The sequence below is a fragment of the Cyprinodon tularosa genome, unplaced genomic scaffold (assembly GCF_016077235.1).
Source record: "Cyprinodon tularosa strain WSP-4 unplaced genomic scaffold, ASM1607723v1 ctg461, whole genome shotgun sequence".
NCBI lineage: Eukaryota > Metazoa > Chordata > Actinopteri > Cyprinodontiformes > Cyprinodontidae > Cyprinodon > Cyprinodon tularosa.
In genome coordinates, this window is record NW_024039187.1 from 874,686 (window position 1) to 898,587 (window position 23,902).

General features: G+C 43.7%; 1 protein-coding gene across 5 annotated transcripts in view; it reads right to left on the reverse strand.

The window, feature by feature from the left end:
- cadps2 (Ca++-dependent secretion activator 2) overlaps positions 1 to 23,902 on the reverse strand; it is a 165,606-nt gene that overhangs the window by 31,366 nt on the left and 110,338 nt on the right. For 2 of the 5 annotated variants that reach the window (XM_038301129.1, XM_038301128.1), the window contains exons 17-21: positions 23,704 to 23,804; positions 15,844 to 16,000; positions 9,420 to 9,561; positions 8,620 to 8,739; positions 6,336 to 6,365 (exon numbers count right to left, since the gene is read on the reverse strand). In XM_038301129.1, the coding sequence (XP_038157057.1) occupies positions 6,336 to 6,365; positions 8,620 to 8,739; positions 9,420 to 9,561; positions 15,844 to 16,000; positions 23,704 to 23,804 (550 nt within the window). The remainder of the gene's footprint in view (positions 1 to 6,335; positions 6,366 to 8,619; positions 8,740 to 9,419; positions 9,562 to 15,843; positions 16,001 to 23,703; positions 23,805 to 23,902) is intronic. The other 3 variants (XM_038301132.1, XM_038301131.1, XM_038301130.1) reach the window with 2 other exon arrangements.

Consider the following 23,902-nt stretch of genomic DNA (forward strand, 5'->3'; position numbering starts at 1 on the left):
ACACTCCTGCCATGATTGTTTGATGTCCTGCACTGACTGCGTTCCCTTCAGTGTTGGGCACTTTGAAAAAGTAATTAGTTATAGTTACTAGTTACTTCTCCCAAAAAGTAACTGAGTTACTACACAATAAAAGTAACTAGTTACTAGTAAAAGTAACTATTTAGTTACTTTTGCGTTTCTCGCCCCCGTAACCCTCACCACCCAGCCCCCACCTTCTTGCTGTGTGTTTCCAAAGCCAGCTGAATAGAGCGGACAACAAAGACAAGAACCTGCAGAGAGTTTAGCATTTGTTGCAACTCAACGTAAATGACATCGGGGGGAACGCTATGTGAAGTTTTTTAACGGGGCGTTCAGATCTGGTGAGTATATGAAATTAATAACTGGGGATGTCTAATTCTGAAATGCTGTGTGTTTGGGTTGTTATAGATACTGCAATATCTATCTATCCATCTATCTATCTAGATGTATACTCTGTGTGTGACATAAAATATGGATCTCCATCCCTGCCACAAAGGCCATCAAATAATGTTTAAAATAAAAAATACAGTAGTTTGAAAAGGCAGAGTATCCAGATTTCTCCCTTTCTTCATATAAGCTAACATTTGATCGTTCACGCTCTCCATAGTTCTCCTGTGGCGTGAGCACAGGGCGGCTGTTACGCGCCTTTAGCGAGCATGCGCGTTTCCTGTCGCTTGCGCTGTGAATCGTGCCGCCTGCGCTGTGTGGAGATGCAGAGGAAACCGTATGTGATGGAGAAACGCAGCTCGACGTAACACCGGTATTTCCATCTGGAAAAGGCTGTTTTGCTGCTGGAGTCCTCCTCACTCTCCATCTCTCTGTGTGTGCTGTACGTTAACACCCGCCAGCGGAAACACCCACCTACCCAACTGACAGACGGAATCTCACTATACATCAGCCAATCTCATCTCAAGGCGCGCACGAGTCCTATCATGAAAAAAGGTTAACTGTGCGACCCGAGTAACCTGCAGTAACGGGGTGTCGGCAGTAGTAACTGCGTTATAGTTGCAGTCAAAGTAATTAGTTAGATTACTCGTTACTCAAACAAGGCGCCGTTACTTTCAACTCCGTTAGTCCCATCACTGGTTCCCTTTTTATAAATGTCAGCACTCTTCATGCCCACCTGAGCTCTTCTCAATATCAACAGATTCAGCAGCCAGATTATCTAAAGCTATATTCAGATAAAACCAGGTGTTTAAACCTAACCGTGTTTTCTGCCGCTCTCTGCCTGTCCCTGCCTGTTTTAACAGGTCTGTCAGGCAGGTTGGTGGTTGTGCTAAAACATCAGACCCTAAAGCCTGGTTTATGCTCACAAACCAGGTGGTCTGCCTGTGTGTCGCAGTGAACGCAGATATGCCCCGCCCCCTTCCGCAGACATCTTCCAAATTGTAGGTGACCGCAGACAGGAGGCCTCTGATTGGTCAAATCTACATCCACTCTACTCTATGCGTATTTCCTGTTTGGTACCTTACTGGCTTGTTTTGTTTATATGACCGCCATTGTTGAAAACTGGTGAAGATGGAGCAGCTAGAAGAGCGAGGTGCGCGAGAACACTGGGACCATTTTTCTACCTGGATCCCCGCTCTTTTTGGCCCTCATGTCCCTCCGTTGTCGGACAAACACCGCCTTGGCCATATCTAGACCCACAGCTAGTTCTTGATTGGCCCTCTGGCGTTGTGGCGTGGAATAACAGCGCAGACAACGCTTCAATATTAGGCATAAATCAAAAATATAATCAGCCTGAAAAGGTCAACCACTGGTTCAGTGCATGGCTGGCCTACAGCTTCTCAGCATCAGTTGATAGAAGGTGACCACGGTTCCACCAGCTCAGAGAAGAAGGCACCACTTCATGAATCCTGTGGTCAGATTGTAAATAAGTGTCCGATGTTGTTTTTATATTCTTGAACCTGACATTCAGGCCTCTGCCAACTATGCACTGACGATGCGGCGGCAAAGCTGCGTGTTTCTGCTTAGTAAACAACACCATGAAGATGGAGACAGATGGACATCGCAGCACTGCAAACAGGTTAGACAGTAACACATGGCAACCCTCAGCACCATCAACATCCAAGTGTACAGCGCCCACAGCTAAAATGACTGCCGTGGGGACGTCGGGGGGGGGCTCCCTCTAACTCCCTCACTTTTCTCACTCTGCCTTTAAAAGACTGTTACCTTAGAAGTGCCGCACAGAAATAAATACTTGGGTTGAGTCCGTGTTGCAATTAAAAGCTGGGTGGCTATCCCCCTCAAGTCTAATTACTGGTGCTCTTCTGTGAACGTGCTCCGCCCCGCTCCCCGGGGAACGGGGCGATCCCACTCACCCGTCTGTGCTCGTTAATGAAGTGCCAGCTTTTTCTCCCCTCTCTTCTCTAGAGTGGTGAACGGCCAAGTGAGACGAGGTGGAGGAGCAGCGTGTACTGTGCTGTGGGAAAGGCTGGCAGAGCCAGACTGAAATCTTTTTAAGAAAAACACCCTCAAACTGTCTCTTGAGAACCCTGCCGCCCCCCAAAACGGCCATATAAGATAGAAAACCTGCTATAGAATTACTAACTACGACAATTAGGCTTCTTTAGTAAAGCATCATGAACTCTGATGTGTATAGACAAGACCGATTATTTTCACGTTAAATGATTTTAACACAACAGATACTTGTAATAATGATGAGAATCAGCAGTTCAGCCCACACCAGGAGCTGATCATCTTAAGGCCACAGCTTCAAGAGGCAGAGGACCTGCAGATAGTCTGAAAATAATAATGGGCTTCATGCACAAACATTTTCCTATTCTTGTCATAAATTGTGGTCAAATACTTATGCTGCCTTCACACTGAAGGCATTAGGGGTGTCAGAAAACGCTTAAAACGCAGAAATCTGGAAGCTGGATAGAACTGTGGTCCGGTTGCTTTGCTGCTTCAATGCTCTGGTTGTTTATCTGCTAGAGAGCAGACAGAAAAATAGTTAGAACACATTTTTAAGTGAGAAAGTCCACCTCCAAACATCCTCTGTTCATCAGTTTATCAGGATTACAATCCCACAATAATCCGTTTATAATAACCAGTTCACCACAGTTCTTCCAGCAGTCCACACTTTCTCTGCTTTCTTTTTCTCATCATCTTCTCCTTCTTTCCCATCGCCCGGCTTGCCACAGGTTTGCCTGCTGTGTCTAAAAGTAGCAGCAGCAGCAACCCAGACTGACAGCAGCTCATTGGCTAATCTGGATCACGTGCAGCCTGGAGCCGGACGCTCTGGAGGGCTTTACCGTATTAACAGGAGAAGAGGCACAAGTGAAGTCAGACACTGTCGTCAGACAACATGCAGTAATTTATACAGTAATTATACGCCCAGCAGGTGGGTCCGGATCCGGACAGCGGTCCACTAATCAGTGAACTTTGCCATATAAGAATAATTTTGTTTTCGTACGATTGCTCCTACCATGAGGCCCATTGTCCATGATCTCCTTCAAGACAAGAGAAATCCAAGATGTGTGATGAGGGCCAGAAATAAAGGTTTCTCTTCACCTGAGGGTCCAGGTCTGATTACACCAATAAAAAAAAAAAAAATCATCATCAAACACTGGCTAAATGTGCCTGTAACCCAAGAACACTAATGAGCAACTCATTGCTCAGACATGGTGTTCATTATGGATATTCTGTATCCTGCATTAAAATCCAACCACATGAATTAGTGGAGGAACATATGAGGAGCCCATTCTTCAAGATCACACCCCTTCAGGTAACGCCGTCATTATCCACATGGGTAATAAAGTTCCCTAAAAGTACAAAATAATTTTTTCCCAGGGAACCAAGCAAAAGACAGGGGAATATCACCTGCATAGCACAGACAACAGTCTGACAACTGGAGATGGAGCAGCTAGAAGAGCGAAGGTGCGCAAGAACGCTGGGACCCTTTTTCCACCTGGATCCCTGCTCTTTTTGGCCATCATATCCCTCTGTTGTCGCACAAACTTGCCCCCACTACCTCACCATCTTGGCCGTATCTAGACCCATAGCTAGTTCTTGATAGGCCCTCTTGTGTTCTGGCCTGGAATAACATAGCGCAGACCACGCTGCAATAGTGGGTATAAATCAAAAATATCTGCAACAAGCTCACAGTGACACACCACTGCGGGAGGATAACCAGGCCTTTACTCAAACTGCATTGGCTCCTGAGGTGTTGATCTCACAAATCTCACAAAGGGATTTTTTACGTTTGGCAGAGGATGATCAGCCACATATAGTTTATTAGGTAGCGAGAGCAGGAACAGCCATACTGCTGAGAGCGAACCATCAGAGTGGAGTGGAGCTGGAAGATCAGACTTAGAGTTCAGCGCGCAGTACCGGACCATTCTGGATTATTTTCAGGATCCATCTGTGGTCATGCAGAGTGAGCACCGCTGCACGCCAGGTGGGCGGCGTGACCAAACAGGAAGCAGCAGCACGGTTGATACTGCTTAGCTGATTACAGCACAATGATGCATTTTAAACGTCTGACCGATGACCCGCTAACATTTTTATTTAGTCTCGTCTCATTAACGAAAACTCACGCCCATGAGTCGTCATGTTTTCCTAACCAAAGATCCATGTTTGGCTCATCGGTTCTCATTGTCATAAAAAAAAAAGAGCGAAAACGAAATACTTGTGCATTGTTGACGAAAACAACGCCGCTCAGAACTAAGCCAGAAACAGCAGGTCAGAGTAGGAAACTGAACTCCTTCAAAAACTCAAATTCTTCTCTAAATCATTAGATATCTTCCAACGTTCCCCCCTCCCTGCATCTCCTTGTATCAAGTTTAGGCCTAATGTGGTTCGAGCAAGATTGTCCCATCTAGTGTTCTACCTCTGCTGTGGATAAACAGAGCAATTAGCTCCATTAGTTTAACATTCCTGTGGAGAAGGTAATGTTAGCCTGCACTTTTGAAACTGAAGTTCAAATTCAGGAAATGTTTTTTAAAAGAAAACCACACCTCAAAAAATGAAGGGAACACGTAAACAACACAGTATAACTTCAATCAAAACAAACTTCTGTGAAATCAAACTGCCGTAAAAATGGAATAGAAAACAGGTGGAAATTATTGGCAATTAGCAAGACCCACTCAATAAAGGAGTGGTTCTGCAGGTGGGGATCACAGACATCTTCTCTGCTTTCTGGATGATGTTTTGGTCACTTTTGAAACTTGGTGGAACTTTCAAACTCATGGTAGCATGAGACAGACTCTACAAACCACACCAGTGACTCAGGTAGTGCAGCTCAAAGGATGGCACATCAATGCCAGCTTTGGCAACAAGGTTTGCCGGGACTGTTAGCATATTGTCCAGAGGCTGGAGGCTCTACTGGGAGACAGGCCAGGACACCAGGAGATGTGGAGGAAACCTTAGGAGGGCAACAATCCAGCAGCAGAGCCGCTACCTCTGACTTTGTGAAGGAGGAACAGGAGGAGCACTGCCAGAGCCCTGCTAACTGAGCTCCAGCAAGCCACAAATGTGCATGTGTCTGCACAAATGGGCAGAAACCGACTCCATGAGGATGGTATGAGGGCCTGTCGTCCACAGATGGGGGTTGTGCTCACAGAGCGACATCACGCAGGATGCTCAGTATTTACCACATAACACCAGGATTGGCTAATTCTCCACTGGAGCCCTGTGCTCTGCACTGATGGGGAGGGCCCATCAGCCCTCCATGTGCTCCCCAGAGGTAGCATGACTGCCATTGGGTACCCAGAGGAGATCATCTGACTCCTAGTGACCATCTGCTGGTGCTGTTGGTCCTGGGTTCCTCCTAATGCAGGACAATGCTAGACCTCATGTGGCTGGAGGGGGTCAGCAGTTCCTGCAGGATGAAGGCATTGAAGCTCTGGACTGGCCCGGCTGTTCCCCAGACCTGAATCCCATAGAGATCATCTGGGACATCATGTCTCCATCCATCCACCACTGACTGTCCAGGAGGTGGAGAATGCTTTAGTCCAGGTCTGGGACGAGACCCCTCAGGAAACAATCCCCCTCCTCATCAGGAGAAACCCAGGTGTTGTAAGGAGATCATAGAGGCAGGTGGAGGCAACACACAATACTGAGCCTCATTCTGACCTGTTTGAACGACATTACATCAAAGCTGGATCAGCCTGGAGAGTTTTTACACTTTAATCCAAATCCAGGCATCTATTGGTTGATAAATTAGATTCCATTGATGACTTTTCTGTGATTTTGTTTTTTAGCACATTAAAGTTTTTAAAATTTTTATTCATTTAGATCTAGGATATGTTATTCAAGTGATCCCTTTCATTTTTTTTTTCCGGGTACGATCAAAAGGTAGAAAATCAACTCACAAAATATCTGGTAGATTTATTCCTTGCAGGCTGCAACAAAAAGTGAGTCACTGTTATTAGGTTGAGGATCACTACATGGCAGCATACACACTTCACAGCACAAGCACTGCTAACACACAATAAATCAAAAACTCTTCAGAACAAGCCCCCGAGGTCCCACGGACACAAAAGATTAAAGAGCCAGAGGGTCACAAGACGAAACTGGAAATCCTACTTTGCTGCCAAGTAGATGAAACATTCAGTTTCTACCAAACTAAAGGTGTACTGTAATGTTTCGATCACAAACACAATAAAAACTAAATGAGAGTATCATGCAAAGAACATAAAACAGAGCAAATTCCTGATAAGCTCCACTAAATGACATCGACTCTGACAGACACAACATTTCAGCACCGCTGTCGGCATTTAGACGGTGATCCGTGTCCGTCCAAACTACAGGTCTTCATCTTGACTTGTAGGACCAAAGGCCCTTAGGACCAGTATGGCCCTGTCTAAGGAGGTCCAAAAGATTCTAATGAGCCTCCTGGGATAAAAGCTGAAAATCTATTTAAAAAGAACAAAAAGCCTTGTCCTTTAAAACACAATAAATCAAAACTATTTCTGACATCACATCCGACACATTCTGGGAATAAATATTTCATGACAGTCCACTCATCTTTCTTTATAGCGGCCCTGGGGACATAGAAAAAAAGGACACCTGGAGGGAAACATAAAGAACAGCTGGAGGAACCATGATGGACACTTGTTGGACACATGGAGGACACATAAAGGACAAATGGAGGACACATGTTAGACACATAAAGGATAGATAGAGGAAAGATGGAGGGTTAGGACAGATGGAGGACACATGAGGGACACATGTTGGACAGATGTAGAACACATGTTGGACAGATGGAGGACACATGTTGGACACTTGTTGGACACATGGAGGACACAAAGGACAAATGAAGGACACATGTTGGACACATGAAGGACAGGTAGAGGACAGATGGAGGACACATGAAGGACACATGTCGGCACATTTTGGACACTTGGAGGACACATGAAGGAAACATGGAGGAAAACTGGAGGACACATGGAGGACACATAAAGGACAAATGAAGGACACATGTTGGACACATGAAGGACAGATAGAGGACAGATGGGGGACACATGAAGGACACATGTTGGCAGATGGAGAACACATTTTGGACACTTGGAGACACATGGAGGAAACATGGAGGAAAACTGGAGGACGCATGGTTGAGGGATGGGGTTAGGAAAGATAGAGGAAACATATTGGACAGATGGACACATGAAGGACACATGTTGGACACATGTTGGCAGATGGAGAACACATTTTGGACACTTGGAGACACATGGAGGAAACATGGAGGAAAACTGGAGGACGCATGGTTGAGAGATGGAGGGATGGGGTTAGGAAAGATAGAGGAAACATATTGGACAGGTGGACATATGAAGGACACATGTTGGACACATGTTGGCAGATGGAGAACACATTTTGGACACTTGGAGGACACATAAAGGAAACATGGAGGAAAACTGGAGGACACATAAAGGACAAATGAAGGACACATGTTGGACACATGAAGGACAGATAGAGGACAGATGGGGGGCACATGAAGGACACATGTTGGCAGATAGAGAACACATTTTGGACACTTGGAGACACATGAAGGAAACATGGAGGAAAACTGGAGGACGCATGGTTGAGAGATGGAGGGATGGGGTTAGGAAAGATAGAGGACACATGTTGGACAGATGGACACATGAAGGACACATGTTGGACAAACAGAGGGCAGATGAAGGACACATGTTGGAAAGATGGAGGACAGATAGAGGACACTTGTTGGACACATGGTCAGACACTGGTTCTGATGTTCTGATCCAGGATATCACTCTTTAGCTTTTACAGGAGGAAATTTAACCTTTTTTGAGTTTTAAACATGGCTTTGATCTGCTGCTGTTCTCCATGAGCCCGCCCATAGTTCCTGCTTCCTCTGATGCTGGGATGGTACCAGCTTCTGGTCTCCATGGAATTAAGGCTGGTCAGCTCATCAGCAGTCAACCAGTTATTTTTTAAAGGTCCCTCAGACTTAGACTAGGACAACCATAGAAATATCAGCAGCCTCAGTTTTATTAGAGGTAGACCAATTGGTGGAATCTGAACTGAAGTGCTGAAGAACCTGGAATAAAACCAGTGAAACATGGTAGTCTTGGAGGACAGCAGGTGCTTAATGTGAAGACCTGTAGTGTGGACCAGCAGCTGCTCTGCCATACATACGTGTTCTCACAGAGAGGTACCATCCAGGCAGGTACCGAGAAGCTGGGCATCTGTGGCAGCGTGAGGGGAAGGCTGGGGACTTTAGGGAGAGGAACGTTGGCTAGATTGTTAGTTAACAGTCTGCTGGGGCCAAACCAGTGAAAGTGATGGTTTGATGAAGTACAAGAAGACAAAACAGAGGAGAGAGAAGAGCAGAGAGAGAAACAGTGAAACAGTTCCCTTCATCACAGCAGCTGATCCTGCATCCAAGGCCTTCATCTGATCTACTGGGCCTAGATCTGTCTGCTTCTGTTTAATATTTAGAAGAAGATTCTTTAAAAACTTTGCTGTTTCTGGATCAGATCAGCTTCACAATGTGAGGAATTCATTAACAGTAAAAATGGAGCATTAAAGTCGTAGTCTGTTCCAACCGTTGCATTTCTGAATTCTCCCGAGGGGCGTCCGACTTTACAGGAGTGGATAAAGTGAATGTGATTGGTCGATTATCAAGGGGGCGGGATTGTTGTGGCAGAAAGTTCACAAGCAAGTCTGGTTGTGGCTAGTTTGTCGGAAGCATCTTGCTAACCAGTTAGCAACTTAGTGCTACTTGGTCCCAATGGGAAATTCCATTGGGATTTAACCAACCGTTAAATCAACGGTTGGCTGATTTAAATCATTTCAGAGCAGCAGGAACCAAACAGCCACACGAAAAGGAGGCTAATGGCTAATCTTCAGATCCACCGATCTAAGCTGACTAAAACACAGAGAAAGAGCCAATAGAGAGCAACCATGGCTGCTTTGAGGATATCAGGGAGTCTTACCTGACTGACTGCCAGGTCTCCTGCTCGAAGCCGCGGTGGATGGACTGGGCGATGGACGTCTCCATGAGGTCGATGTAGCGCACCACCAGAGGCACAAACAGATCCTGCAGGTGTTTATGGAACGGTCCGTTGCAAAGTTGAGCTGAGGGGCGGGAGCAGCAGGAGACAAGGAGAGACAATTCTGTTTGATTTACAGAACATTTCTATAGAAACTGGAACATAAATAAATAAATAATAAATAAATAAATATGATGACAAACAAGAAGCACAACCTTCTTTCACAATTTAGATGATCTGAACAACAGAAACCTTGTTCTAAGCTGAGATCCACTGTCACCAAAATACTAAAGTCCTGCATGGTTAACAAGTGAACAAAATGAATCCGTTGTTCCATCCTGGACACGCCAAGTTTATTCAAACTGTTTCTGTCCGTGTGGTTCCATCTGCCTGTTTAGCAGATCTAACATCTAGATCTAGCAGATCTGATGGTTAAGAGGTTCTCAGGACAAGCAGTACCACGAGGAACCCAGCAGACTGGTCAGCTTTCAGACCCAGAGCTCCGATCCATCATCATCTGAAGGTTGATGCTGCTGACCCACCCAGGATGAGGACGGCGTTATTCAGGGAGCCGGTGTTCTGTCAGCGCGGCATACCGCGTCAGGCCTGCATACCCTCAGTAATATGCATGCGTGTATGATCGTTATTAGAGGTTATCAGTCCCATAGAATGGCTTCAGATTGTGCCAGTGGGCTCATTAAGTTGTAATCACCGAGTGAATCCTAATCCTAACCCTAAAGTCATTCCTTTTCCCCCAGGAAATTAAGAATAAAATAATAAATATAATGAATAATAAAACAATCTGCATGTCGTTCATATTATACAAACTAAAAACAAAATAAATCTTATATCCTGTCACTGAGTTGTAGAACCCTCTCCCTATAAATATTTGATTCTCTGTGAAAAAAAATGCCGATCATTCTTAATAAGATCCTCATCTAACGGACATGCAATGTTTGTTTTTAAACTAATGTGTGTGGTGGACTTTCTTTGTTTTATGCACAAAACGACGACAAAATCCTGACTAAACCGGGAAATAAAACAGTGACTGTCTGTAAGGAGAGCAGGGGTATGCCGGCCTGACGCCGTATGCTGAGCTGACAGAACAGCAGAGAGGTAACAGCATCAGAAAAGTGTTGTATAGTTGAGTACTTTATACTTTCCAAGAGTATACATTTTTTTGAGAACTTTCACTTTTACTTCACTACATTTACGAACTTAATTGCATAGTTGTACTCTGACACATTTTTAATTTTTGGTTTAGTTACTAAGTAAAAAAAGAAACAAAAACGAGCGAGAGAGTGAAAGAAACGCAAGTGTTTTGACCCCACCTACTGACTACAAAGTCGGGTCTTGCCTGGGATTGTTCATCAACACCAATAGGATACGCCTGTTTCAAAGCCAGTCTAAATGTATCCTACACTTGGTTCTTTATATCATTTTAAGTGAATTTAACCTTCAGAGTTTACCAAAATGTAAACAAATGTCATTCAAACTGCACTTACTTTTTACTTATACTTTTCACTACATTACTTGAGTACATCTATTTTTACAGTAATTCTTATACTTACAAGTACAAGCCATTTCAGATACTTTAAGACTTTTACTCAAGTAACATTTCAAGTCAGTGACTTGGACTTTTACCAAAGTCATATTTTGGAGAGGTACTTATACTTTTACTTGACTCTGAGATTTCAGTACTTTATACAACACCGTATCAGAGTATAAACACAGATAATTATCAGGAAGAGGGAATCGGCTCAGACTGCTGGAGACCTTTAATCAGCTGTAGCTACGGTGCCATCAGGTGTCTTTTTCCCAGCAGTGACAAAAAACTCCAGAAAAATTAATTAACCTTCCTGAAGAGCTGAGAGATTAGATGTTTATAAAAGTGCATCTACTTCTCTGGATTTTAGCTTATTTATTATTATTAAATTGAATTAATCTAATTCTTTTTACTTTTATTTTTATCTATTCCTTATTATTTTCTTTCTGCTTAAAGGAAAAGTCCGGTCATCCATGTTTGTCAAAGATCACTACTGCCACCTACTGGTTTGTGACGTCACGGTGCGGTATCGGCTGTTGATCAAGTCCCAGTGCTGTATCTGGTGTTTGTCACAACGCGCTATTATCCAAGTCATCTTGAAAACATTCTTCTTCCAAATGTTGGCTACATATTACGTGTTTTTTCTCTGGCCAGAAGTTCGATGGCAAATCCTCCCTCTTCAAGTTGGCAATCCAACGACCAACCCGTCCGTGGAGGATCAGGAATCAGAAAGGTGGAATAACTCTTTCATTTTCACTTTTACTCGATGTATTCCAGCATCCAGCTGCCATGCACGTGGGCATTGTCAGTTTCACTATAGCTCTGGTGAATTTCAATGGTGAAGTCCTCTGGAAATCTTCAATAATTGTTGTTGATTGCAGATGTGTCTAGTAGTTCCCATTGATTTAGCTTGTAAAGCAGGGAGAATGGCGCTAGGCTTACCGCACCGTGACGCCACTGCTGGAAGATGGCAGGAGGGAGGGGTTATTATATTTGGGCGGAAATGGCCGCTCCCAGACTCAGTGATCTCAACGAAAATTATTGTTTTTACAGAATTTTTTTACTGATTAACGCTAAATTCATTAAATCACCACAAACGTATTAGTTTTACGTCTAAATAATGATTCATTGATTATTCCTCGCTGACCAGACTTTTCCGTTAAGTCCGTTAAGAAATTTTTTATGTTGTTCTTTACTACTTGAAAAATTCACATATTTTATAAAAGTAATAATTATCTAATATTGCATATGCTCTAAAATGTATTCATTCTACATAACTTTAACTGCTAATTGTTTAAACATGTAATTGTTGGAAATCAACCAACTGAAGGAAAGTTTTAATGGTTTATTTGTAGGACTGATGAGTCGGAGCTGATATTTCAGAACCACCTGAAGCTCCGGCTGAAATCTTTGATTGGAGCCTGATTTAGAGCAGATAAATATCGGCATCATACGTTAACTTGTGGGAGGACGGCTGTGTTCAGATCGAGATTGTTCACACATTCAGCAACAATAAACCTGGTTTATTCATCTGCAATCTAACATGCAGGAGATTCGACCTATTTACAGCTAAAGGACTGAAAAAGAGAACACCAGCAGCAGCTAACGTAACAAATGACATCATCCCTTCTTGCTAGGGTGACCCCCTGCTAACTGAACTATTTCTTCTAAAGACTCAAGGTCTCACTTTGACATAAAGGATCAGCCTTCATTAGAGACGCTACTAGAGATAAAAAGGAAGATGTAAATAGGGTCTTCCAGCGTCAGAAGGGGGAAAAAGAAACTCCAGATCCTAATGGCGGCTACCCTTTCTGCCAGGAAACCAGTACTGACCAAATAACTCTTCTTCTTCAGCCATTTCTTTAACAGAAACCTAAAACAGGTTAAGTTCCCTCCCTGTTTTAAAAGCTCCTTCATCCTAATTCCTCAGAAACATGCAACAAGCCTTACTGACTGCAGGCCTGTTGCTCTGACATCAGTGGTCATGATATTCTTTGAAAGTCTGGTGCTGATGCATCTAAGGAAAACCACAGGCCCCCGATTGGCCCCCTGGTTGGCTACCTGATTGGCCCCCTGCTATTCGCATATCGTGCAAACAGGTCAGAGGATGATGAGTCAACGTGGGTCAACAAATGGTTCTGCAGGACCTCAGGGACACCAACCATCCTCCAAGGATGCTTATTTTTCACTTCCTCTATCCGACCAATGGATTTACAGACTTTAAGTTTAACATACATGTCTATCATGCTGGGGGGGGACTTGTACGACGACGTGTTTCTGACAGGTTCTTGTGATAAAACAACAGAACCTCTGCAGAAACAAAGTCCAATATTAGAGGAGAAATTCTGCAAACAAGCTTGATGCTTGGGAGTAACAGTCAGTCATGCCCCCCCAATCCCTCTGCGGGTTTCAGGCAGACAAATAACTCTTTGACAGACTGTGCCAGCCCACAGAGAGACCAGGGGAAAGAGTATTGGGTGAGAAGCGAGCAAGCCGGTCTCCCAGGACTTCATTAGTTTTAATTCCTTTCGCTCTGCTCCATCATAATTAACACTAGCCTTTTTGCCCTCCAGAGACTGAAACTTGCCTCCACCATAACTGTTCGCCTTCACATGTTGACAATCAAGTGAGCATTTAAATAATCAGCAGAACGACGGAGGGGCAGCACGCTTTGAATCACACAACAGGAAGTCAGCAAAGATCAGCCCACTGCTGGACAACGCTGAGATTTCAAAACAAAAACTATCTATAAGATTTAGGAGGAAAAAACCCCCACCAGAACTGGTTTTAAACACGTCGTTTTGGTCTCATTCTGTTAATAATTACAGGAAGCAGGACCTCATTTGTGCAAAACCAGCTTGGCCCATGTTTTGTCTCCTTCGGTCACGTTCCAAATCAAGATGGCTGTGTTGTGACACTTGGAATAATTACAGCCTGAGCAGAAGATGGTAATTAAACAGAATATAGGAGGCGGGCTACGAAATGAGATTTGTTGGTTGTCTACAGGTTTTCCTTGTTCCCAGCATTGCCCTGGGCTGTCTGTCTATCTGGCTGCCCGTCTCATACTGTAGAGGAGACGCTTGGGCAGCAGCCATGTTAAATAACGCCTCGCTTCTCGCCAAATCTCTGCTGGCTCACAGACAAAGTGCTAAATACGACGAGCACGTTTTGCTTTCCCATCCGACCGATCCACAGTTGATGCTACGTTTTGGTGCGCCGGGATAAAACCACATCAGCGCCTTGTGTGTCGGCGTCTCTGATTGGACCTTGACTTTGTTGCCCTGCTGGAGGTTTTACTGATTTGTTTTCTGCACAGAACTTTCTCCTTTCATTCTTCATTATTTGCAGCTGCTGTTTTGCATCAGAACCTCAAAGTCAAAGAAGATTTTTCCGAGGTTCTCTTTCACCTCCCTTATTTAATATTTCTTTTTGGAACCTTTTTTTTTTTAAACATACTGTTGATTTCTATTTGCCTTAAAAAATCCTCAAGTTCTTTGGAGGTTTAAAGTGAAAATCTGAAGCAGGAAAAGCGGCCATGGTTGGAAATTCCCCATCAGCTTTCCTTGTTCTTTATTTTAATTAAGCAACCAATTTATTTTGTCAGCTGGGAGCAGATCTTAACATTAATGGACTATTTCCTCTAATCCATGCAGGATCAAATAGAAAGCTCACGTTTCCAGCCTCATGTCTGTAGATCACTGGATCGGTGCTGCTGTCAGGAACTGAACACCAACCAAACCTCACTGAAGCAGCTCCCTTCTGCAGATCATTAGCTTAATGCTTTAATGTGACAGAAGCTGCTCTATGAACTGATCAGGATTGTTCCTTATGTTCCTAACAGAGCACTTCGCTCTCAATCTGCAGGTTTACTAGTGGTTCCTAGAATTTCTAAAAGTAGAATGGGAGGCAGATCTTTTAGTTATCAGGCTCCTCTCCTGTGGAACCAACTACCAGTTTTAGTCCGTGAGGCAGACACCCTGTCTACTTTTAAGGCTAGGCTTAAAACTTTCCTTTTTGATAAAGCTTCTAGTTAGAGTGGCTCAGGTTATCCTGAGCTATCTCTATAGTTATGCTGCTATAGGCTTAGACTGCTGGAGGAAGGACCCCTATTTCATCATTCTGCTTCATTCTATCTCTATTCTCCCACTCTGCAGAATCTGTTAGTTCAATCTCTAACGTTCTGCTCTCTCTGCTTTTTCTCATAGTAGCTTCATCTGGTCTGTTCCTGTTTGGCTGTGACTCCATTCTGGAGAGAAATATCAGCTGTGCTGCTGCCATCAACACCTTTGTTTCTGGATGTTGGAGCTTGGCCTGTTTTTCAGTGTAGTCCTGTTTCTCTGACTGTGACTAACTGGATGTGTTCTCTTCATCCTCTGACATGGGAGCTGGCTTGGAGCTCGTCTGCCTGGCTGTGTGTTTCCTGGACGGGGCCGCCTGTGGAGCTGGTTGACAGTTGCCTTTTGTATCTATGCTTCTTTTTCTATGTCTGCTTCCGTCTCCTTGAACCCCAGTGGGCCTCAGCAGATGGCCGCTCACACTGAGCCTGGTTCTGCTGGAGGTTTCTTCCTGTTCAAAAGGAGTTTTTCCTCTCCACTGTCGCTACAAGCATGCTTAGTGTGAGGGATTGCTGAAGAGTCAATGAGTAGTTGCAATCAGCTGGTTTTCCTTAGATAGAAAACTTTGAATCAATCTGACTGGATGATCTGGTGAACTGGAAAGTGCCTTGAGATGACGTGATGTGAATTGAAGCTATAGAAATAAACTGAATAGAATTGAATTGATTTAATTGACAGATCTCCCCCAACACACCCACACACTTACGATCTGAGCGGAGGAAGTTGTTGAGGAGCTGAAATACAGGGAAGCTGTTCCAGGAATCGACCGGCTGCACCTGCAGAGCAGAATCCATGTGGGCTCCGTACAGAGACAGAAATGTCTCGGCGTGTTCGGCCATCAGCTCCGGCCACCAGGAGAAAGCCTGAAGAGAAGCAGATAGGGACATCAGACGGTGAGGAAGCGTGACAGTTTAACACTAAATGCATCCATATTGTCTGTTTGTTTACTCGTCTGCATGTTTCCAAGCTGCTGAGGCTTAGATGGATGTTTTGAAAATGAACAGCTTTGAGGATCGAAGGATCATCAGGTTAGTTTGTTGACAGAAGTAGAGACTGAAAAGGTGCGTTTAAAAGGCCGACTGATTCATCCTTCAAGGCCACGAGCAGCAGGCGCCGCTGCCACTCATCCCTCTGCCTCACATCTCCGCTTCATTTTCTCCCTTCATCAAAGAGACAAACTGACCTCTGGGCCGCAGCGCGGCTGAATGCTGGTTGCACTTTTCTCTTAGACGTCCTTTAGCTCTCAGAGGCACAGGTCGCTTGAGCAGGCTGACCTGGGTCAGCCGGAGAACCACATTACCCTCCATGTTCTTTAGAAAAATGGCATCAACAAGTACTTTCACAACAGCATCTGCAAACTGCTTTCACCTGAGCCGCTGGCGGCGGGAGCCAGAGAAGAAGCCTCCTTCATTTAGATGTTTTAAAAGAAACATTTTACTGAAACATCAACCTCTTTTAAGACGCAGCTCGAAACGGCAAAGAGACTTCTGACACCTTTCAGGGAAAACGTCTATTTTATGTAAATGTAAAGGATGATGCTCCATCAGCGGCTGAATGCTCGCTGACCCTATGAGCCAGATTTTTCTCCATTTTTCAGTGCATTCTGAACCTCAACCTTCAACCTCATTAACTGAACGGTTTAGTCGCCTTCAGAAACATTAACTCTGACTGTCGCCACATTATTTGGGGTTCAGAGGAAATATGTTTCCTTCTTAGATAAAATAAAAATTACAGCCCTAATGTTGAGCTCCAGTAACTGCTGAAGACTAGATGAAAATGTTGATCATTTCTGCAAAGATTTAGGTAACGTGAGTACGGACTTGTGTCCTCACCAAGTATCTACATAAGTACAGATGTGTACTGATGAGATCACCACACACTCTACTCGTCTGAGCTTCATTTCACCTCCTGTTATTAATAGTTTCTAGATAATACAATATGACTTTTTTCATTTAGTGGGGGAATAATAATGAACACAGTCAGATAAACACAAATCAAATTAACATTTAGTCAAAATAAAACAAAAACCTGCCATGAGAACTATCTGGCCGCTGCAGACGGGCTAACATTAGCCCTGACCGCTGCAGACGGGCTCACGTTAGCCCTGACCACTGCAGACGGGCTAACGTTAGCCCTGACCGCTGCAGACGGGCTAAAGTTAGCCCTGACCGCTGCAGACAGCCTAACGTTAGCCCTGGCTGCTGCAGACGAAGTTTAAAGTATAATGTTTCCTCTTCAAATAAACTTAAACCGTACTTTTACAGAGCAACAACAACAGAAAAGATAACTGGAAGCTGCTGCTGCCGCAGTGCATGCTGGGACAGCTGTCAGTCTGGAGAATGGACAAGTCTGCTCTGATGCATGCTGGGTAAAGAGGGAGGGGCCAGAACTACATCCGGGGACTTTGTCTGATCTCGTTCTGCTGTTCTTTTGAATTGGAACAGCACTAGGGCTGAGGCTGATGACGTTTCACAAGGACACGAGAACGCACAAGTACGCAGATTGAGAAACAGCCTTAGATGAGGACTATGACTAGGCCATTCTAAGCTAGGAATCCATCCATTGCATCTCTTGTTGGATGATTAGTGGAGGATAAACCTGCAGCCTGGTCTCAGATAAGATCCATCCTGTTGATGCTCTTTTTGGTGGAACTGTCCGACCAAGGTGGTTCTGAAGTTACTTTGGTCAGTATGGTGTTTTTAATAAGGAGACACAAAGATGGTGGGTTACCAATAAATCCAAACTCTTCAAAAAGTCAATTAAAGAAAAGTAATTTGCTTCCTTTTTTATTCCTGTTAAAAGTATTTTTTTTCCCACACCCTGGTTTGTTCTTTTATCAAAGTGACGCTTGTTTTTCACACAAAAGGTAAAAACTAGAAATCTGAGAAATTGTAAAGTTTAAAAAAAGGGAGAAAATATAGAAAGATTTAACAAATAGATCTCAGAAAAGAACAGAGAGAAATTGTAAAGAGAAGAAAAAATGGAAACATCACAGAGGGACAATATGAAACCCCAGAATAAAAGGAACAGTGTTAGAAGAGAGACGATGACTTCCAGACGAGGCCGAGAAAGAAAAGATGAAATGAATGAATGGTTGATTTCTCCAACAAAGCAAAAGGTTTCCTGACTTCAAGGGGATTAGAAAACTGCTCTGAAAGAGCTAATTTGTTTGTATTCCTCCCAAGGACAAGATTCCTCCAGGGCCAACATTCACTTCTTTAATGACATTTCAAAGATGAGCATAAAGCTAATTACTAAATCACTTCAAAAAAATGTAAAAACACTGGGATTTATGAACTAATATAAATGTTTGGAGAAATCTGAAAAACTGGGCGGTTTAGTGACATGAAAGAACAAAAGGCAGGATGGAGATGATGAACTTACCTCTCTCCCCTTCACAGAGCAGCAAGGTAAAAAGATGGAAAGATTAAAAAAGCAGATGAACCTGACCTTCCCTAAATAACTTCATCCTCAGTGGCCTAAAGGGTCAGATCAGGTATCTGAGACAAAAAAGCAACATTTTCAATTTCCTGTAAGACTAAAGCAACAGTCCGGAATACTTTCAGCTTTTAAAAGCTTTATTAATTCAGCTTAACTGAGATTATAAAGGAATCAGAGATGTTTGAGTAGAGACAATGGAAGAAAACATACTGTACAGATTTGAACCTCTAACTAAATGAGCAATTTGTGCTTATGAGCTAAAGCAGCTAAAGGAGCTAAAGCAGCTGATGAGCTAAAGGAGATACTGAGCTAAAGGAGCTAATGAGCTAAAGGAGCTAATGAGCTAAATCAGCTAATGAGCTAACGGAAATACTCAGCTAAAGGAGCTAATGAGCTAAAGCCGCTAATGAGCTAAAGGAGATAGTGAGCTAAAGGAGATAATGGAGCTAATGAGCTAAAGGAGCTAAAGCAGCTAATGAGCTAAAAGAGATACTTAGCTAAAGGAGCTAATAGAGCTAAAGCAACTAACGGAGCTAAAGCAACTAACGGAGCTAAAGCAGCTGATGAGCTAAAGGAGCTAATGGGCTAAAGGACCTAATGAGCTAAAGCAGCTAATGAGCTAAAGGAGATACTGAGCTAAAGAAGCTGATGAGCTAAAGCCGCTAATGAGCTAAAGGATATAGTGAGCTAAAGGAGCTAATGGAGCTAATGAGCTAAAGCAGCTAATGAGCTAAAGAAGATACTGAGCTAAAGGAGCTAATAGAGCTAAAGGAGCTAATGAGCTAAAGCAACTAACGGAGCCAAAGCAGCTGATGAGCTAAAGGAGCTAATGAGCAAAAGGAGCTAATGAGCTAATGCAGCTAATGAGCTAAAGGAGATAGTGAGCTAAAGGAGCTAAAGCAGCTAATGAGCTAAAGGAGATACTGAGCTAAAGGAGCTAAAGGATCTAAAGCAGCTAATGAGGTAAAGGAGCTAATGAGCTAAAGCAACTAAAGCAGCTAATGAGCTAAAAGAGATACTGAGCTAAAGGAACTAAAGCAGCTAAAAGAGCAAAAGCAAGTAATAAGCTAAAGGAGATAATGAGCTAAAGGAGCTGAAGGAGCTAAAAGACATGAGCTAAAGAGGTAAACGAGCTAAAGAAGCTAAAGCAGATAATGGAGCTAAAGGAGCTAATGAGCTAAAGAAACTAAAGGATCTAAAAGAGTTAGAGGAGCTAATGAGCTAAAGAAGCTAATGCGGTAAAGAGACTAATAACCTGAAGGAGTTAATTAGGTAAAGAAGCTAATGAGCTAAAGGAGCTAATGTGACACAGTCACAACAAGATCGCTATAGATGAGTATGCCATGACTGTTTCAGCCTGCATTAACAAATGCATTGAGGAAGTCAGCATCACAAACAACATCACCATCCGGGCCAACTGACCACCCTGGATAAATGGAGAGGTTCGGAAATCGCTAAAAGCACCGAACTCAGCTTTCAACTCTGGTGATAAAGACGCACTAAGAACAGCGTGAGCCAACTTAAACCGTGCCATCAGATCAGCAAAGCAGAAGCACAGCCAGAAGATCCAGGATCTTTTCCATGACAACAGCAACATCGGGAGGATCTGGAAAGGCATTGGGATGATCACAGACTACAACACACCCTCCCCCCGGTAGATGCAGCAAACACTGACTTCCTAAATGAACTGAACAACTTCTTTGGAAGGTTTGAGGCACTAAACAGCCTCCAGCAGTGAAAGCTGTTCCACACCAGGGGGCCCAGAAGCAGATTCTGCAACAGCTTCTTCCCCACCGCCATTAGACTGCTGAACTGTTGAAACTCTAATCAAAATCTGCATCACACTGATGACATCATATTTGCTCTACCAAAAGGCTGATGTTGTTCATTATCACTTAAACCTATTAACAGCCACCTAATTTCTAGGAAATTCACCTATTTTGCAAACCCAAATGGAAAAGCAAATAACCGAGGAACTGTAAGCTCAAATGACATGTGTGATACATTATTTGAAAGCTAACATCCTCTAGTTTCTTAATATATATTTAATTGGGTGAGTAGAAAATAACCCAAGCTGCATCATTTTAAACATGACTCAAAGTTGTTCTTTTTATTCTCAAAAATAATAGGTATTTATTGCACAGCAATAATAAAGACATGCTTGCTTGTTGCGGCAGCTTTGTCATGTTTACATTTTGACATGCTGCTATATCTGTGTTAATTGTGCTTTGGTGCTCACTGTGTCCATAAGATCAACTACGTGGTTGAATTGTGGAGATTCTAAGCTTTCCAACGATGTCTAACAATGTTCATGCATCCTGAGCTATTAGTTGTAAAGGCTTTTAAAAAACGGTTCGCCGGCGACCCCAGCACACTGCACTAAACCTTCCATATCAATGCCTTTTGCACCATTTAAACTACCTTTAAACTAGTTTACCTTTTCTCCTACACTGTTAACATTCTGATCACTGTTGCACTTCATTTCATAGCTAAGCTGCTCATTCGCTGATGAAAGCTGTATGCATCCAAATTTCCTTTTGCATACATTCAGCATATACAAGATGACACTAAGCTATCTCTAAGTCGAATTGAGCTAAAGGAGCTACAGGCGCAAGGGGATTTCTTCATTAAAAACAACAGAATAGTGCCAATAATAAAACTCTGAAAGAGCAGCAGTGATGCTTGAAAGTAAACAGCCCAGGGAGGAAGGATCTGAGATGATGCGTCAGTGTGTCCCTGAGGGAGCGGCTCCATCCAGGAGTCGAAGGTGTTCAGGAGCTCCCCCTGCAGTCCAGAAGATCTCATGTTCTGTAAAGAGCATCGGTGTTCCGGTTCAGTCCAGTTCACGGTTCTGATGAACACCCAGATCTTTAGAGGAGTCTGGATGTTCACAGGTGTCGGTGAGGTGGGTCTGCTCCAAAAAGTCTAAGTCATTTTTTCTTGACTTGACCAGACTAAATGTGAGATTAAATGTGTAATTTAGTCTGGCCCTGATGAATGAGACATCGGAAGATTGTTGATGAGAACAACGCGTTGTTTTTCAAACTATGTCTGTGCCTATTGGCCAACGCTCTGACCAATGAGGGCAACTCACTGTGACGTAGGGAGTGCGATGGAAAGCTGGTGGGGGAGTGGAAACAAACAGCCTGTTGGTAAAACGGTGAATACGTCCTTCTCAAAAATGAATGCGCATAGAGCCTCTACCTGCTCACATTTCAACGAAAACCCAAAGTCTGATCCTTCCAAAACTGATTCCAAAGCTGAGTCAAACCAGAACAATAGTTGTTGACCTCTTCCTTGTTGTGCTTTCTCCAGCGTCGCGCAGCTTTGTCGTCACGTACTCAAAACCCCGCCCGCTTTGCATCCAAACATTCAAAACACATCTCTGCGTTGTGATTGGCCCGCCAGTTCTAGGGCCTGAGGCGTTTATTCAGCCTAGACCAATCGCAGGCAAAAATGATTTTGGCCGCTGGCGGGTGGGGCTAGTTCACTAGGCTAGAGGAAAGTGAGACATTTTGCCAATGGAACGAGACAATTTACATTTAAAATAGGAAAAAACACTGCTGTTGTATTATTTTTTATTCTAAGAGTAAAAATACTCATTCCATTGGCAAACTATCTCATTTACCAACTCAAATTAAGTGTAAATAAACTTAATTTATCCAGTGCATCAGGAGCCTCATGGATAAAGACCTGGTTTTGAGTGAAATGTCCATCTGAGATTCATCGGAGAAGCAGGTGAGGTCAACAAGCTGGAGAAACTCTGCAGCCAAAAATCCAGGTGAGCAGCGCTGCTGAACTTTGACCTCATCCTCCAGGTTAGTAGCCTCTTCTAACCAAACATTTCTTAGTTTTTTTTTCAAACATAGGATCTATAAAGCTCTATGAAACCATGATATCAGCACCTGAACTAAACCGATGACATCCAGGTGAGGAAGAAGGACCAAAGTTGGGGATTCAGCAAACGTCTCCTTGACAACCACTTCACCCACATAAACAGTTCTGATCTTTAAACATAAGCCATGGCAGCTCTATGGCAGATCTCTGACAGCATGCGAGTAATTTGAAGTTAACATAATTTCTACCGATTAGGAGAGAGAGCCTCTGGTTGCCATGGCAGCGGTGGAGCATGGTCTGATATTAATAGTGCAGAAACAGATGCCTGAGCGCCACGCTGCCACGAAGGGCCGATGGAACCAGCGCATCCTAACACCTATGATTGATCAGTTCTACCCTCTGGCATCCGTATGGGGGCGCATATGGGCCGTAGGCGTTGTTTTCATCGTGTCTCCGCTGCAGCCGTTAATGCAGAGCCGCCACTTGTTGTGTCATCTGCCACTTTAAGGCGAGCGCTGCCAAATGGAAACGAGACGGGTGGCGCCGTGAAAAGCAATCAGGAACATAAATGAAATGATTAAGTGAGTCGTGCCACTTTTATTGCTGCTGCTAGAAAAAGAAAGGAAAAAAAACACCACAGAGTTTCTGCTGCAAATGATTTCCAAGGTAAGAGATCCTTTCAGAGCGGAGCTGTACCTGCTGCACGCCGACAGGAGTCAGACAGCCTGTCAAACAGCAGGTCACACCTGTGCAGAGCAGGATTCCTGACAGGAACCGATGACCCCATGCTCCTCTAAGGACAGAGCAGCGTCCTTAGACTCCATGTTTCAGGCTCCTGTTAGCAGATAGAAAACATGGCCTCCTGGAACAGTGCTGTTGCACTTTAAGCTCAGTTTGGCTTTCCTTCTTTAACTAAAGGAACTTTTATCTGTTGAGGAATGAAAGCAGGACGTTTCTGAGCTGGAAAGTTTTCACCAGTTATGAAGTGAAAATGCTTTTTTGCTAGAAAAGACAGAATCTTTGTGCAGCTTCACACAGACTCACTTCTGATCCTGCTCCGTCAAAACAGCCCTGCATCTTATTTTGAAATGCTCCAGATCTACTTTACCCTTCCAGTAAGTCGTTGTAGGCCTTTATTCAGCTTTTCCTGCCTGAAAGCTCCTGGGATCCACCTACAGAGCCCATTCTACATCAGCTCTACATGGTTTATATCTATATTACTGTTTTATTTTATTTATCTTTATGTATGTGGGTTTTTTTCTCCCAAGAGGAAAGTAGTTAAGAACACCTCAGCATGATGCTCCTCATTCTGCTGCAGGACTTCGATGCACAGTTCGCCCAGCCTCAGCATGTCCTCCAGTCTTTTCTCCGGAGCTTCTTCTGGATCCACTGAGGTTCAGAACCAGAGAGAGAAGCTGTTAGATCGTTATTTTAGGAACCAGGGTCTCACTGCAGCAAACCTTTGCTCTCAGGGGGGACAAACAGGA